Raw genomic sequence first — 15,420 nt, 5'->3', positions numbered from 1 at the left:
TCTTGGTGCTTTCTGGGCTAGGCCTATGGTGGGGCAGCACTGGATTACAACGCAAAGCTGTCCATTTTCTGCACAGTTTTACTAAGACTGAGCAGCGCCAGGCGAGTTATGCCACAATTTGTGAATGGATTGTAGATGCTTGGGCTAACGTGTCTGCTTGCACTGTTCTTCGAGCTTTCACAAGAGCCGGCATTCTTCAAGAGGAGCCGCACGGCAACGAGACGGACTCTGACAATGACAAAAGGGAACTTTGCGTGTTTGATAGAAATTTAGCCCCGCTGTTCATTTCACATACAGAAGATGATGACTTTGACGGATTTTTGGATGATGATTGATGACTGAAAAAATGAAAAATAAATCACAACCAACTCAGTTTTTAAAACACACTAGCATGCATGCTTTACTGTTAAGTTTTAACGTGCCTGCGCCTTAAACCCGGTGCGCCTTTCGAATGTGTTAAATACAGAAAAGGCACCCATAACTGAACCTGCGCCCTATAATCCAGTGCGCCCCATGGTCATGAAAATACGGTACACTGACTAATACTTTGCAGAGTGCCAAAGTGACAATTTCTCTATGCCAAAGTTAACAATGAGATGCACAAAAAAATGGGAGACAAAGAATAGTGACTAGGGGTGTAACAACATGCTAAAATCTCAATTCAGTTCGATTCATTTCATAGGGCTCAGTTCGGTACATATCGGTTCAGTACTTCTGTTTAACAAATCTGCCTGATATGAACTGCTATTTTACAAACTATTATATTAATGTTATTTACTGTGCGTGTTTTGCTGCCGGACACCTGAATTTCTCCCTTGGGAGATTAATAAAATTTTTATCTATCCATCTTTTTTTGGTATTTTTTTTGGTACAAATAGCTAAGGCAGAAAAAAATTACTTATAAAATGCATTTATTGGTTTTACATAATAAATAAAATTGACCTATGTAGATGATCTGCTTAATAAAATACAAAAGCCTATTAGCTGCCAGGAAATCAAAAACTTTGGATACTTTACACTGGCCTGAAAAAACATTTTAACTTGCACTTTTTTTTTTTCTTGTAGATTGTTAAAGTCGGGTGATGCCGTTTAAAGTTCGTTAACAGGTTAGATGCGTTACCTGTGGCATTCGCTATCTTTGTGTAACAATGTCACACACAGCATTTAACGTATCCAATAGTAACGTTCCTTCATGGATGCTGAAAACAATTTGTCAGCATCTGACAACAATTTGTATTTAGTCACCAACAAAAAGAAAGATTTCTGGACCCAACCCTATAACCCATAGTCGTGGTATACCTATAATAAAAATTATAGGCCTCTAATCTTTTTAAATGGGAGAAATTTCACAATTGGTGGCCGACTAAATACTTTTTTGCCCCACTGTAGCTTTTTCATTTAATATTTAGTTCTGATCATAACATAATTTCTTGAACTATTGGGATTTATCAAAATAAGTCAAATTTAAGACATGAAAGACAAACACCAAACAAATCTATTGCATAACTTCATAAACAGAGCCTGCATAAGAAGCACCGTTATTGAGTCAGTGTTTTTACTTCCACTATCAAGTAAAGTTCAAACAACAAGTCAGTTGCCAGGTTAATGAAGGGAAATTTAGAGTACAAATGTTACTTCTCTATTTGTGTTTGCAAACATGTTCAGACTGTGGCAATATAACTTTTTTTATTATACAAAGTTCCTCTTTTAATCAATGTTTTTTACACAGTCCAACACTCATCTATATAAAAACAAAACAGAGAAAACAGTGAAAGCCAAACAATCATCTATATAAAAAAAAGAAATAGAAAACAGTGAAAATCAAAGAGAATGCACACTTTTAGGAAACAATGTTCAAAGTTCTATTGTATTTATTCCTCTTTAGTTGGCAGTGGGTCTAACTGCTATTGGACTAAAGGCAACAACCAAATTAAAATCTGAAAAACACAAATTAATAGACATTTACACAACAGATATCCATAAAAAGACTAACAAGTTGTGCATTTTAGTGAAATCAAAGTTTCCCCCAATTTAAGTTTGATGTTGATATTATGAAGACATTTGTAGAATGGAGTATTAGGTCCACAAAAAAACGCAAGTTTACAACATTGTTCTCGTAAATGTTAAAATTCTTTAAAAAGATTTAAAGTCGTAACTTTATGAGATTAAAGTCAAAGTCAACCTACAGTGCAGCAAGTGAACGCCAAGGGCAGCAGTAAACCAACTAAATTTTGTCAAACTGTCTTGGATTTGAACAGATAAGTTGAATGCTTATTGATAACATTACAAATACTTGGAAGCTCCTTTGTTTGATTTATGGTTTATTCATGTTTGATTTGTTGGTGGGTGGATTGCAGGATGTCTGCAGTTGATGAATCCCGTCTTCCTCCACAAAATACAATATCTCTACAAAGTTTGTGTGATGCTTTCTTCTGAAGAGGCCCAGTTTTCTGCACTTTCATCATTCTTATGCTAATTTATCAAACTATTATCATTCCTCTTTGTTTTGCATTGAAATGAGACATTACATTTGGAGGAGGGAGCTTTCATTCCACTTTAGTGTTTGTGCCCATCACAATTACATAACATAAGGTAACATATGCTTTAAAATTAATCTAATTATGAACAGTTCTGACAATAGCTTTAATCATCATCTTACTCAGTTATCTGACGTATGCATTTTGGAGGATTGATAAAGGACAAAAGGCCTCTTAATTTAGTGTCATGTTGAGTGGTTAAAACAAGTTTATTTTATTAGTAAAGGATCACCTCATTCTCATAAGATCCCTTATTTTTACAAGTAGGTATTACATTAATAAACTATTTAAAATATAAAAACAGGCTTTCTCTGTTGCAGACAATAACGAAATCTTTGCAGTCATCAAATCACCAAACCAACATGCTGTTTCAGCAGAAACACTTGATTCTCATTTAAAAATTGTGAAAAATCAATGGACGAACAATTCTTTCGTTATAATCCAATGTACAGCAACATGTGGTAGGTTGGCCTTGTAAGGAGACAAGCAAAAAATGTTCTGCAGGTCTCACAGGTGGAGCAGTGGATATATCCAGGGCTTGTAGTGTTTTTCCTTGGAGATACCTGGGTTAGATCACTGGGTTTGGATCACTGACATCAATCACAGAAAAAATTACCCCAGAGCGTCCGTAGCGTTAGTTTCACATGGCGGTATGGCAAGCGACAAAGAAACAACATCATAGCACACACGAAACAGCAAGCGACAGCATGGCTACCGATGAGAGTGGGAAGTTTGTACCCAAGAAATGAATAAAATCATCTGTTTTTTGGAACTGGTAAGGGTTTACTGCCACAGACGTGGAGGAAGAGACCCCCACGCTGCAATATGCGTGGCACGCTCTCTATCCTCTTACACACGCAGCACCCTGACACACAAATGGTCAATTTACAACACCTATATAATTAGTTCATTAGTTGGATAGTTAGTTGTTACTGTTATTTGTTAATAAAGAATACTGCGTTGTAATTATGAATTGTACCGGTATTAGAGCTGTAACGGTGTGGGATTTTTGATCACCGCGGTTTTGCGGTTATCTTTAAGCAATGAAGTTTTTGCCAATTTGTATTAAATAACTGAAAATATACCTTCTGTGTTATTTTGTGATATATCGTTATTGTATTATGAAATAATTGTAAAAACAGTCTGCATGCCTGAGTGCTTGATTTGACAACGCTGCTGAGACCAGTCAGTGTAAGGAAAGCGAGGTCACCGATCGGATTAATATTTGGGGTGACAGCTATAGTCAACCACTACTACATTAGTTCATAACGATTTTAAACGTCATTTATGTGACAGTTATAGTTTATTGCCAGCGATGTTATAATTTAAATTTAAAGAACAATTTATGCTTTTATTCTGAAGTCAGTAACTTCCGCATGTTTTGTTTTTTGATGCAATGTGCCGCTGGTGAATTCTCAATAAGAGTTGACGGTGGAGCCATACGGTTGTTTTACTGTTGTTGGTAAAGATGCCATTGTTGACACCTCTAAAGAGCCAGTCAAACATGTAAGGCAGTCTCTTGCCATTCATTGGTTTGTTTGAATTTAAAATTGAAATAAGCAAAACAAGAAAGTTCAATGAAGAAGAAAGTTTAATAAAACTCTACAACAGGGGTCGGGAACCTATGGCTCGCGAGCCATATATGGCTCTTTTGATGGTCACATGTGGCTCGCAGACAAATCTTTAATTATACTTTTTTTTTTTCATTAGACCAGTCCTTGTCTGGCGCGATGCGATGCCAGAGGCGCGCAGTAGTAGCGGTGCTTGGAGAGAAAAATCTGCGCCAGCACTATCACTTAACTATTATCTATTATTTCACAGAGTTTGTACCAGCCGGAAACCTGTGAATTGCCGTGCCGAAAACTGCGCGCTCCCGTCTCTGAGAAAGAGCGTGCAGTTGCGGGGACGGGATGTTAGAGGAAGAAAGCAGGGGGGGGGGGGGGGGGGGGGGGGGGGGGCACGGCCAGTAAGGTGAACCGCGCAGGGATTGTAATAACGTAAAACCTGCTGCCCGTCACTCACTGCAGCGGGAGAGTGTATGTTTGACTCCAGGTCTGCATGTGATCAGTCTGTCTCACATCTACAGAACATTCAGACCTACGATCACGTTTAAAGTCTCAACGCCTGCATGAAGCAGAAACTCACCACGTATCAACCAGACTAGACAATCAGCAAAACTACCACGAGAAATACTCATCATTTATCAGCAACAGCATAACGATGTTATTAAAAAGAATCCACAGACTTATTGTACTTTAAAAGTGTTGAATTTACATCAAATGCACACATTCATTTGTATATTTAGTTTTAAACATATTGTTGCGGACTGAGTTTAACTTGGCTGTTGAGCCGCGTTAAAAGTTCTGGAGTTCATTGAACGCATCGATCAAGCAGAGATCTGATTGGCTCTCAGTTCCGTCGCTCAGGTGGTTGTTAGGTAGTTTGGACCAATGGGGTTCAGCTATGGGCCGAATAAGGGAAATGGGAGGGCTGACGCGGCAGGAGCGAATATAAAGTTGGGAGGAGCGCTCTCGTCTCGTCTCGGCGGGAGAGATTCAGGAGTTGCTGAATTAATTGTACGGCGTTCGTTGCGGTCTGCAGTAACCAGAATAAAGAACCTTAAAAGAGGTTAAGTCTATGTGCCTCAGTGTGGGAAAGGGACATTACATTATTGTATGGCTCTTTCGAAATTACATTTAAAAATATGTGGCGTTTATGGCTCTCTTGGCCAAAAAGGTTCCCGACCCCTGCTCTACAATGACACTTTTTTTGTATAGCTTTCAGTTTAGAATGTTTTTTCCCGGTATACTCAGGGCTCCAGACTGCGACCAATTGGTCGCATTTTGCGACCAAAATTTGAGAGTGTGCGACTGAATTTTACATCCAGTCGCACATGTGCTACGAGTAAATTTGCCTCCCCCACCCTCCGTATTTTTTTATACATTAAACGTGGAAGGGGCAAGTCAATGATCAATGAAATAATCAATGAGACGGGAGCGCACACGCACGCAAACACACACACAAACTCGCACACACTCATGAGACGAGAGCACACAATCGCGTAAATGGCTAAAATGCGTGGAGGGGGAGGGGCCTAGAGATAATCGAGCGCGCGTAAACATCTGTGGGAAGGAAACGGAGACAAATATCATCACAACCTGTGCGTGCATCTGAGCTATGAGCGAACCATTGATTCATTCTTCCGACCTGCGGCTGGTGTACCAGTGCCAGAGTCTACAGCAGGGGTCTCAAACTCGCGGCCCGCGGGCTACTTGTGGCCCCCACCTTGAAATGAAAGTTTAATTTTAATGCGTCCCGCCCGTTTGTATGAGTGACACCTTTTCATTGTTGTGTGCGGAGCTGACAAACCAACCAATCACAGTGGAGTAAATGACTATTGGGGGTGTGACAATGACCGGGCTTGAAAGCAGGACACCTGACAGCCCCCTCCCCAGACCACATGAAAGAGTTCCTTACTTTCCTTTCTAGAACGTACCTATTCGCTCGTAATTTTCTAAATGCATGCAGTCCGTGCTGAACTTTTCTCTGGGCCGCACAGACCCGGAGGTTACGGGGGTTACGGTTAAGCCCCCCAACCAAACGGTTTATGCACGGCTGTTACGGCAGCACACGGGGTGATGGCGAATCTGCAGCGAGACTGAAGGAGAACAGGAAGTTGAATTTCAATTCAGTTCAATTTAATTTTAATATTCCTCTCCCCCTTAGTATGATCTGTGTTATTATATATTTTATATTTATTTGAATGTTTTGTAATGGATGTCGCTTATTTTTCATCAATTGGTATTTTCAATTATTTCAATTTCTCACTTAACTACAAAAACCATCAGGACACATGTCCCATAATGCATTGTTTTGTAGTCATAGGGCAGCTTTCAGTCAGTTCAGTACTAAATTTCCAGCTGCGTTCGGTAGGTTGGGGCCTTGCTGCTCCCGCCCCTTTCTCCTGATATTTTTGTGATGACTGACAGGTGATGTAGGAGAAAAAACAAAAATATACATCTCACACCAGGTGATCTGAACAGCGTTCCGTCCACCTGGGTGATCTCAAACACGCTTATTGTGCGTCTTGGCTGCACTTATTTGGTGTCACCAAGATAAATTTCCATCAGTTTTTGAGCCTCTGTCTGATCTCAGGTATCTGTATCGATTGTTCTGATATCCAGTGAACATTGCCCGTTCTTTTACAGTTTACCTTCTTCTGTCAGTTTACCTTCTTGTTGCATCTTCAAAAGTGCAGATTAAAATGTGACACTGAATTTGAAACGTACACATAACTTACGCATTGTAATTTCTGGATCTATTATTAAAGTATTTATTCATAATACAGTGGAAATTAGTAGATTTGGTTAGAATGTTGATTTACGGTATGCGCCCCTAAATTTTCTGGTTGTGCCCCTAAAATTTTCAGTTGGGGGCCACAGTGCTCCTAGTGAAAAAAGTTAGTCTGCAGCCCTGATACTAACAGGATAGTTGGGACATCTATGTTTAATGTTTTGCAATCCTGCACAACATTGGTTGCTTACCAATTTGAAAATATAAAGTTTATTTTTGACCACCCCCCTACTGACAACAGACACAAATTAATTGATGAACAAACCATCTACCTTCACGTCTGCCTGCTGGCCACTTTTCTCCATTACACCAATGACACAAGGGAAATTACAGCCCGACAACTCGTTTACAGTAAAATTATGATGTGTACAAAGAGAACAGCAAACAGACCTTTACTTATCGTTACCTCCCTACAGCACTGAGGTTGTTGCTCTCACAAAGAAATCAATGTACATTATCAAAGCTGACAGGGTGGATTGGTAGTTAAAGACCAGCCAGATTCACAAATGGGCCAAAATGATGTACAAAAAATGTTTTAACATCAACAAGTGAGTCTTGTGAGTTAAGGTGATGAATGAGTGGCAGCCTGGCTGAGCGACCGATAAAATGTGCATCCTATTCCCACAAAGGCACAACTTCAGAGGCAGAGTTAGTTCAGTACTTTGCAACACATGGCCAGCTTTTTCAATTTACTAACTTGAAAAATGTATAATTTTTCCCCATTCTAAAATGTCTTCGTTAATTTGCTTCAATACCACCCTCACCATGACTCATGCCTAGTTTAAGACTGCTTTGTTGCAAATAGAACCTGTTAATCCATTCTCTTCAGTCGGATGAGGTTGTAGAAAATTGAAAACAATAGCAAATTCATAAACAATGGAGGGGGGGGGGTCGCAAGAGTCCCGACACCACGACTTTTCCTGCTTCATCACAGCAGTGATCAAAATCCCACACTGCCACAGCTCTACTCCAGATCAATCACCATTCTTTCATTACTGTTCTCCTTCACTCCGTAATACCAAACCTGAACGCGCGGCCCCAACACATTTGTGCGCATCTAAACACGTAGCACGCGGACACACATACACATTCTACAAAAACCTATATAGTTAGTTCATTAGTTAAACAGTTAATTAGTTGTTAATGTTATTTGTTAATAAAGAATCTTGCGTTGTAATTATGAATTGTATTCATTTGCGCTGTGTCCGCCAGGGGATTTTGAGTTCGTGGGGGTGACTGCGACACCACAACTCCTGGTGTCACTTTAAAAATCCCACACCGTCACAGCTCTAGTAAAACTACTCACAAGCCAAAAAAATTTTTTTTTAAATGCCACTTTAAATCAGACATAAAACTGAAATTGCAAATCAAAACAGCACAGCAACACTAGCTTTAACCAAAGAACAGCAGGGACGTTTACTTCCGCAGACGGAGGTCCTGTACCCTAGTTGGTATCCAAGAAATCCTAAAAACCATGATGATAGATATTCGATTTTTATTAAAAGCCAGGTTAAATCAACCAATTAACACCAAAGCTTTAGCTCCAAAGTTTCTTTTGACTACAGTGACTAAGGGTGTAAATCTTAAGGCAGGGAACGACTTTTTTAAACTTGTGCTTGACCAATAATTACCAATAAACGGAATTAAGTTTTAATGCTTGTTGGGCAGCCAGGTTTAAAGTGTGTGCAACACAACTGATGTGTGTTAAGTCTTCAAGCTGCACAGCACCCAGCATGTTTGCAGCATTATCTGTCACTATCACCATATCCGTGATTATCAAATTCCATTCATTTGCGACAGCGTGGAACATCATATTCCCGTTAGTGGCTGTGTGGCTTTCATGCATGACGCTTTGTAGGATACACCACTTGAGCTGCCAGGTTTCTGTAATATAGCGAGCAGTGAACGTGACGAGAGTAGGTTGCTCTGGAAGTCTAGGCATCACAGGTAAGAGCTACTCTGTGGGTTTCTGCAAGGGCTTCCTTAACTTTTGATGGTCTCATTAAGTTGAGGCATGGCTTTCTCTGTAAAAAACTGACTTGATGATGTACTTTGGCTCAATCGTATTCAGCATGATTTTAGAGCCTTCATTTTCCACAACACTGTAGGGTGGAAGGTCTTTTAAAATGAAACAGGAAATGGATTTTGTTATCCTTTTTGCCTGTTCGGTTTGGTGCATGTTTTGTGAAATGGTGGAGTGTGTGCTGGTCAGGAGCTTGAATCAATTGCTGCTGTGCTTCTTTAGGCTCTGGGTGATGTTTTATTTACATTTGTAAAGTGTTGCATAACAATGTAAAGCCAATATGCAAAGTCGCTTTTCTCCTGACAAAATCAGCTGATTCACATTAATTTCGTAAGGACTTCACCACTGTAAAGTGTTACATGCAAGTGCAAAGCTGCAATTCTCTTTAGAATCTGCTGGAAAATGTTAATTGCATGAACAATTGAAGAGTAACTGTATGTCAAGAAGCATTCGTTACTTAGGTGTTGTTGGCAACATCTCCAGTGTTAAAGGGTTAAACAACTTTAGCTATAAAGGCCCGTTCACACCGGGACGAATTTACGCCTCGTGACTAAACAAAGGGCACCAATGAGAGTGTGCACACCGACGAGAAAAAACGCCACGCGTCAAAGCGTCAAAAAAAAAAAACGCCTCGGGTTTGTTTGTTTTTTTCGACGCATCGCATCGAAATCTATTCAACCAATGAGAATGGCGCTTTTGCACACGTGTCTGGAGCTTCTGAAGTTACAGTAAAACACAACTTGGAGGCGCTCAAACACAAAACTGCCTTGCTGAGCACACATACCAGCGAAGAAGATAGACGCCAAGTAGCGTCTACACTGCCGCGAAGAAATAATGACAGACATTCTAAAATATCCCCGAACCAAGCACCAGTTGGAGCTACGGGTGCTTGAAATATTCATGTTTTCTTTGTATTATTCTGACAAGCGCGTAAATACTTGCTCTCTTCTTCTGAGTGAAAAGCGACTTTAAGAAGCATAAAGTTGCGCAGCGCCACCTTGTGTACAGGAGTATTTCTGTTTACATTAAGCGCCATCTAATTTCAGGGAAGGAAATTGCATGTTCGCTCGGCTCATCGTCAGCGAAAATCGCCTGGGTGTGAACACAAAAAACGTGGCGAAAAACGCTGGCGAATAACGCCTGGCGAATATTCGTCCCGGTGTGTACGGGCCTTAAGAGTAAAGTAGAAGTTTTTGCTTTTATTTGGCCTCGCAAGGAGTTCAGATACCCACTGGGAATGATCATCCAAAAAATGACATAAGTGCATCATCACAACTAATTAAGAAGCTGCCATCTCAGCAAGCCATCAAGAACAGAGACAAACACTGATAATCAGCATGAAATTCTGATTTAGAATAAATCTTTGGTTTTTGGTTTGTTGTTTTTTTTGTTGTTCTACTACACCAACTACTCAATAAGAGAAAAAGTAATTCAAAATCAATTAGAATAATACCTTGTTAACATCAAAGAAACAGTTTTCTCAAACACTAATATTTTGTCAACTCTGTCGAAGATTATTGCTTGTACTTCTCTACCAAACCATTGGGGGGAAAAACAGGCCTCACAGGAAAATTATGCTAAACCCAGGGCTCCAGACTGCGACCAAATGGTCGCATTTTGTGACCAAACTTTGAGAGTGTGCGACTGAATTTTACATCCAGTCGCACATGTCCTACCAGTAAATTTGCCCCCCCCCCCCTCCGTATTTTTTTATTCATTAAACATGGAAGGGCACGTCAATGATCAATGAAATAATCATTGAGACGGGAGCGCACACGCAGACAGACACACACACTCGCGCACATACTCATGAGACGCAAGCACACACTCGCGTTTCATTGAGTGATGCCTGTCTGTGAGGCGGCCAATGCGTGTGAGAAGAATAGGGAAAGCCACTGTAAGCGGCTAAATGCGTGGAGGGGCCTAGAGATAATCGAGCCCACGTAAAAATATGTGGGAAGGAAACGGAGACAAATACCATCGCAACCCGATATGCGCGTGCGTCTGAGCTATGAACAAGCTAACTATTGATTCGTTCTTCCGACCTGCGGCTAGTGTACCAGTGCCAGACTCTACAGCAGGGGTCTCAAACTCGCGAAGCAAACCACGGTTCTCATGCACCGCTTTTACGGCAGCACACCGCTCCAGTCCCGCGGAGATGGTCAGCTGAGGAGAATAAATAAATATCCCACACCTACATGCGTGACAGCTAATGGGGCTTGAACTTTAAACACGTGCGAACAACAACACGATTTAGTCTCAGACAGACACAGTTAAAACACGTGGGGAAAATGCAACGATAGACGTGTTTAAGATGAACCAGCGCCGCGCCTGGATCGTTGGGTAGACCAGGCCCCCGGGGGGGGGGGGGGAATTGAAGGCGAAGCTAAAGCGAGACTGAAGGAGAACAGGAAGTGGTAGTCCTTAACATTCAATTTAGTTTTAATATGCCTCTTCCCCTAAGTATTATTTTAATGTTTTGTAATGGATGTAGCCTTTTTTTAATCAGTTGGTATTTTAAATTATTTTAATTGATCACTGAACTACAAACACCCATCAGGACACATGTCCCATAATGCATTGTTTTGTGGTCTGTAGGGCAGCTTTCAGTCAGTTGAGTACTAAATTTCCAGCTGTGTTCGCTCAGGTTGGGGCCTTGCTTCCACCCTTTCTCATGATTTTTGTTTTGATTGACAGGTGATGTTAGAGCAAAAACAAAAATATACGTCTCACACCAGGTGATCTGTGCAGCGTAGCGTCCATCTGGGTGATCTCAAACACGCTTATTGTGCATCTTGGCGGCACCTATTTGGTGTCGCCAACATGAATTTCCGTCCCCTAATGTTTACATACATTTAAGTATTGTTTGTAACTGTGAAATGACCGAAAGGTTACTACGGCAATCACTTTGTTACTAAAAACTTTTTATTCTGAATGTATGGTATTTTCTTTACCATCTGTACTGACATGACAGCGATGGTGCTGTCAGTTTACCTTCTTGTTGCATCTTCAAAAGTGCAGAATAAAATGTGACACTGAATTTGAAACAGCACATTGTAATTTCTGCATCTATTATTAAAGTATTTATTCGTCATACAGTGGAAATTAGTAGATCTGGTTAGCATGTTGATTTACGGTATGTGCCCCTAAATTTTCTGGTTGTGCCCCTAAAATTTTCAGTTGGGGGCAACAGAGCTCCTAGTGAAAAAAGGTAGTCTGGAGCCTTGGCTAAACCTGTTGAAAAACAATTTTTTTCTTGATTTAATCTGCCAGATTTCAAATGAATGAGAATCATTCTGACTATAATGGAAAGATCTCAATCAAAGGACCCTGAGTATTGCAATCATTTGTTCATATTTGAAACTAAGCTGTTTTTTTTGTTTGGTTTTTTAAAGAAAAAGGGAAAAAAACAAGAATCTAGTTTTGAGACCATTGAAACTGATCACAAGTATTGTCATTTGTCTAAACTGAAACAAAAAGCTGTTGCAAACAAACTGGCATCAAGCCAGCTTTAAATGTCTCACATATAATTTGGCTTTGATGCAACCAGATAAGAATGATGGGGAAAATGCTTTGATTCTCGTGTAAACACGGTGTTTTCAGTATCCTTGATGTCAACCCACCAGTTAGATAAAGTGTAGGAATGTGTGCAGTAAAGAGAGCAGACAAGTGTGTCTGTAGCTAAAGCAAACGCACGCGGGAAGTACTCACAGTCGAGGTGTTTCTTCTTGGGTCCGCTGATTTCATGCGTGGTGGCTTTACACACAGCCTTGCTGATGGCAGAGCCAGTCATGCTATGTTGAGCTGCTGTGATCCGATCTGTGATTGATTGGCCCGACATCGCTTCACTGTCGCCCACAAATAGCCAAAAAAGCACGACGATGATACCAAGAAACCTGTTTTCGCCGTCAAGGAGAGGAACAAAATGATCTGATTTCTCAGTTTTTCTTTCCAGTTCCAAAATGTGCGATTATTTGTTTCACTTCCGAGTAATCACAACACACTAATGACAGCTGCTATTCTGTGCGAATATTTCCTTTGCAGTGCGTAAACCAGGAGGAAAGAGTCCCACTGTGGAATTCCGAAACACTTGGGATTACTCTCTGGCCACAAAAGAACATAGCGACCCGACGGCTTTTCTTCACCTGAAGGTTGGTTTACTCAATTAGGCAGGAAAAATACGAGTAATCCCTTTGAAACCAGAGCGTGAAAAGCACCAAAAATTCAGAAAAGGGAGGACAGCAGTTTTCGTCAAAGTACGCTTATTAGCTTGAGCTTTTTAAGCTATCGCTTTACGTTGTTTTGTTGTTGCTTTGTTTGTTGTTTTGTTGTTTGCAAAGTGTTCCTTAAAGTCCCGCTCGGGTAACAAAAAGTGATTCAGAACTGAATAGAACATGGTTTGAAGTATGCTCAGCCATAGCGTAAAACTGACAGCTGGAAGGACGCCGTTTTTACTGAAGGGACTGTCGGTGTTAGCCAAGAGAGCTAGCGGTGTTACTTAGCTGGCGTCCCAGCCGGCCGGAGTGCGACGGGACCGGTAAGTTGAAAAATGACAACTCCTTAAGCTCAGTCCTCCTGTCCGGGCCGTGGAGCTCAGTTAGTGCCGCCTCATACAAATTCTTTCTCTGCCCTCAGTCAAACCAGTGCGGAACTGCTTCGGTAAAGTCTCGCCGGTGGATTCCCTTTACTGACTGACTGGCTGGCTGCTGCTCTGCCGGACAAAATGGCAGCGTAAAAATCAGCTGATCTCACAACTGTGCTGCGTTCAATTCTCCTTGGTATGCTCGGAAATCTGAAAGGTCACGTTTACTTTTGAAAGCTCGTGCTTGAGTTGACGGAGACACAGCAAAAAATGTATTCGCTAATTTTTTTGATGGATTGGATTGGATGTGTTGATTATGCCAATCTTTTTTTTTAATCCGCCATTATAAGCAATAAAATATAACTGTAATTCAATAACTCGTGCATTTCTAAACTTTAATAATCGTTTATAAGAATAACAACTTTTAGTGCCTTTTTGGGCGTTTCCAGAAACATTTAAATGATGCGTTTTAAATCAACATATATTAAAATATTTACTTTGCACCCCTGGTTCAATTTATCTGGTTGGATTGAAAAGAAATGAGACACGTGTTTTTTATATAATTAATTACACTAACTATCGAGTGTGTGGGGCTTTACAGTCTATTAATTTTATCCGTATCAAACAAAGTGAAAGCACTTGGAGTATGTCTTCACCGTGTGAGTTATTTCCTACAGTACTTGAAAGCTTCATAGGTTTTTTTGGCCAAAGCTGACGAGCGATTGAAGCATTTGAATGGGGTCAAATTAGGATCAATTGATGAATTAGGATCAGAGATGAAAACCAGATTGAAAATTTGGAGAGAGAAAAATGAATATTTGAAAACAGTTTTAAAATTGGAAAGTACACATTGTCAATTTGAAATAAATATTGAAAATTAGAAAAAGAAGAAATGTAAATGTAAAACTTGAATAAAAAGAAAAACTCAAACCAAAACTGTTACCAAATAATAAAAAATGCATTTATCTGTATTTTCAACTCTTTTTGTTTCTTCCTCTTTGCTTTCAGTTCAAGTTTTTGCTGGTGAGCTGATCCTATTTGAAGTCACAGTCAATGTGTACTTTCAAGTTTCAAACTGTTTTTAAATTTCTAAGAAAATTTTTCAAATTTATGTCTAGTTTTCAAATTTACAATCTGGTTTTTCAATCACGCTAAGCTGCTTCTAATTTCACCCCATACAGTTAAAGCGTCATGCTTCAAAATTGTTACGGAATTTTTTTGGACAAACGCAGCAAATCTGTCCAACAATTCCTTTCATAATTCACTTGTTATTAAACCAAGTAAGGAAGTTTTGTTCGATTTTTCACTTTACACAAAAAACCTTTCTGCTTAAAAAAATCGAAACAAAAAAGTTTTCTTGTAAAGCTGCCCTGTCTTTATTTGACTCCAGACTACATGTGGAACAGAGTGTGCTGAAAAATCCCTGGAATCCGCTGGTGAAGCTCATGACGGTCTTATACCGGATTGGATCTGGAGGTGCTAACTGCCCTTAAACAGTCTTGAGAGAAAATGGAGAGAAATCCGGCTCATTTCCCATCCAGAATGAGCAATTCATTACAGTTGCTTTCAGTGCAGTGAAATAATGTTGGCTGATGATTGTTAGACGTGATCTGAAGGTGCATGAAGTCAGTCTGAAAGAGGAACACTGCTGTAAATGATACAGTTCAGTGTAAATGTTTTATCACTTTGCTCCTGTGGTTCAGATTTATTTTAAGATCTTAAAACAAATGATCAGGAATGACTTTCCTGTCTGAGAGCTTTTTATCAGTTTCAGACCAGCAGCTGTAGGTTGCAGTATTTCTCACTCGAGTGGGGAATATTGCAAACTGGCCCCAGCAACAGCACCAGCAGATAAATTCCTGGGATCTGCTGAACTATCAACAGCCAGTGATGTGAAACAGAAGAAATCGGCACTTGAATGCCCA

The 15,420-nt window shown here is 40.1% G+C and overlaps 1 protein-coding gene across 5 annotated transcripts in view; it reads right to left on the bottom strand.

Moving 5' to 3' along the window:
- The window catches only part of LOC101164596 (phosphatidylinositol-binding clathrin assembly protein), a 152,813-nt gene extending 139,156 nt beyond the window's left edge, over positions 1 to 13,657 (bottom strand). For 2 of the 5 annotated variants that reach the window (XM_011487631.3, XM_011487630.3), the window contains exon 1: positions 12,625 to 13,657. In XM_011487631.3, coding sequence (XP_011485933.1) covers positions 12,625 to 12,754 — 130 coding nt within the window. In that variant the 5' untranslated portion in view covers positions 12,755 to 13,657. The remainder of the gene's footprint in view (positions 1 to 12,624) is intronic. The other 3 variants (XM_011487628.3, XM_011487629.3, XM_020711723.2) reach the window with 2 other exon arrangements.
- Between the last annotated feature and the right edge of the window lie 1,763 nt (positions 13,658 to 15,420).

This window comes from Oryzias latipes, chromosome 18, assembly GCF_002234675.1.
Source record: "Oryzias latipes chromosome 18, ASM223467v1".
NCBI lineage: Eukaryota > Metazoa > Chordata > Actinopteri > Beloniformes > Adrianichthyidae > Oryzias > Oryzias latipes.
This window is presented reverse-complemented; position numbering and strand designations above follow the sequence as displayed.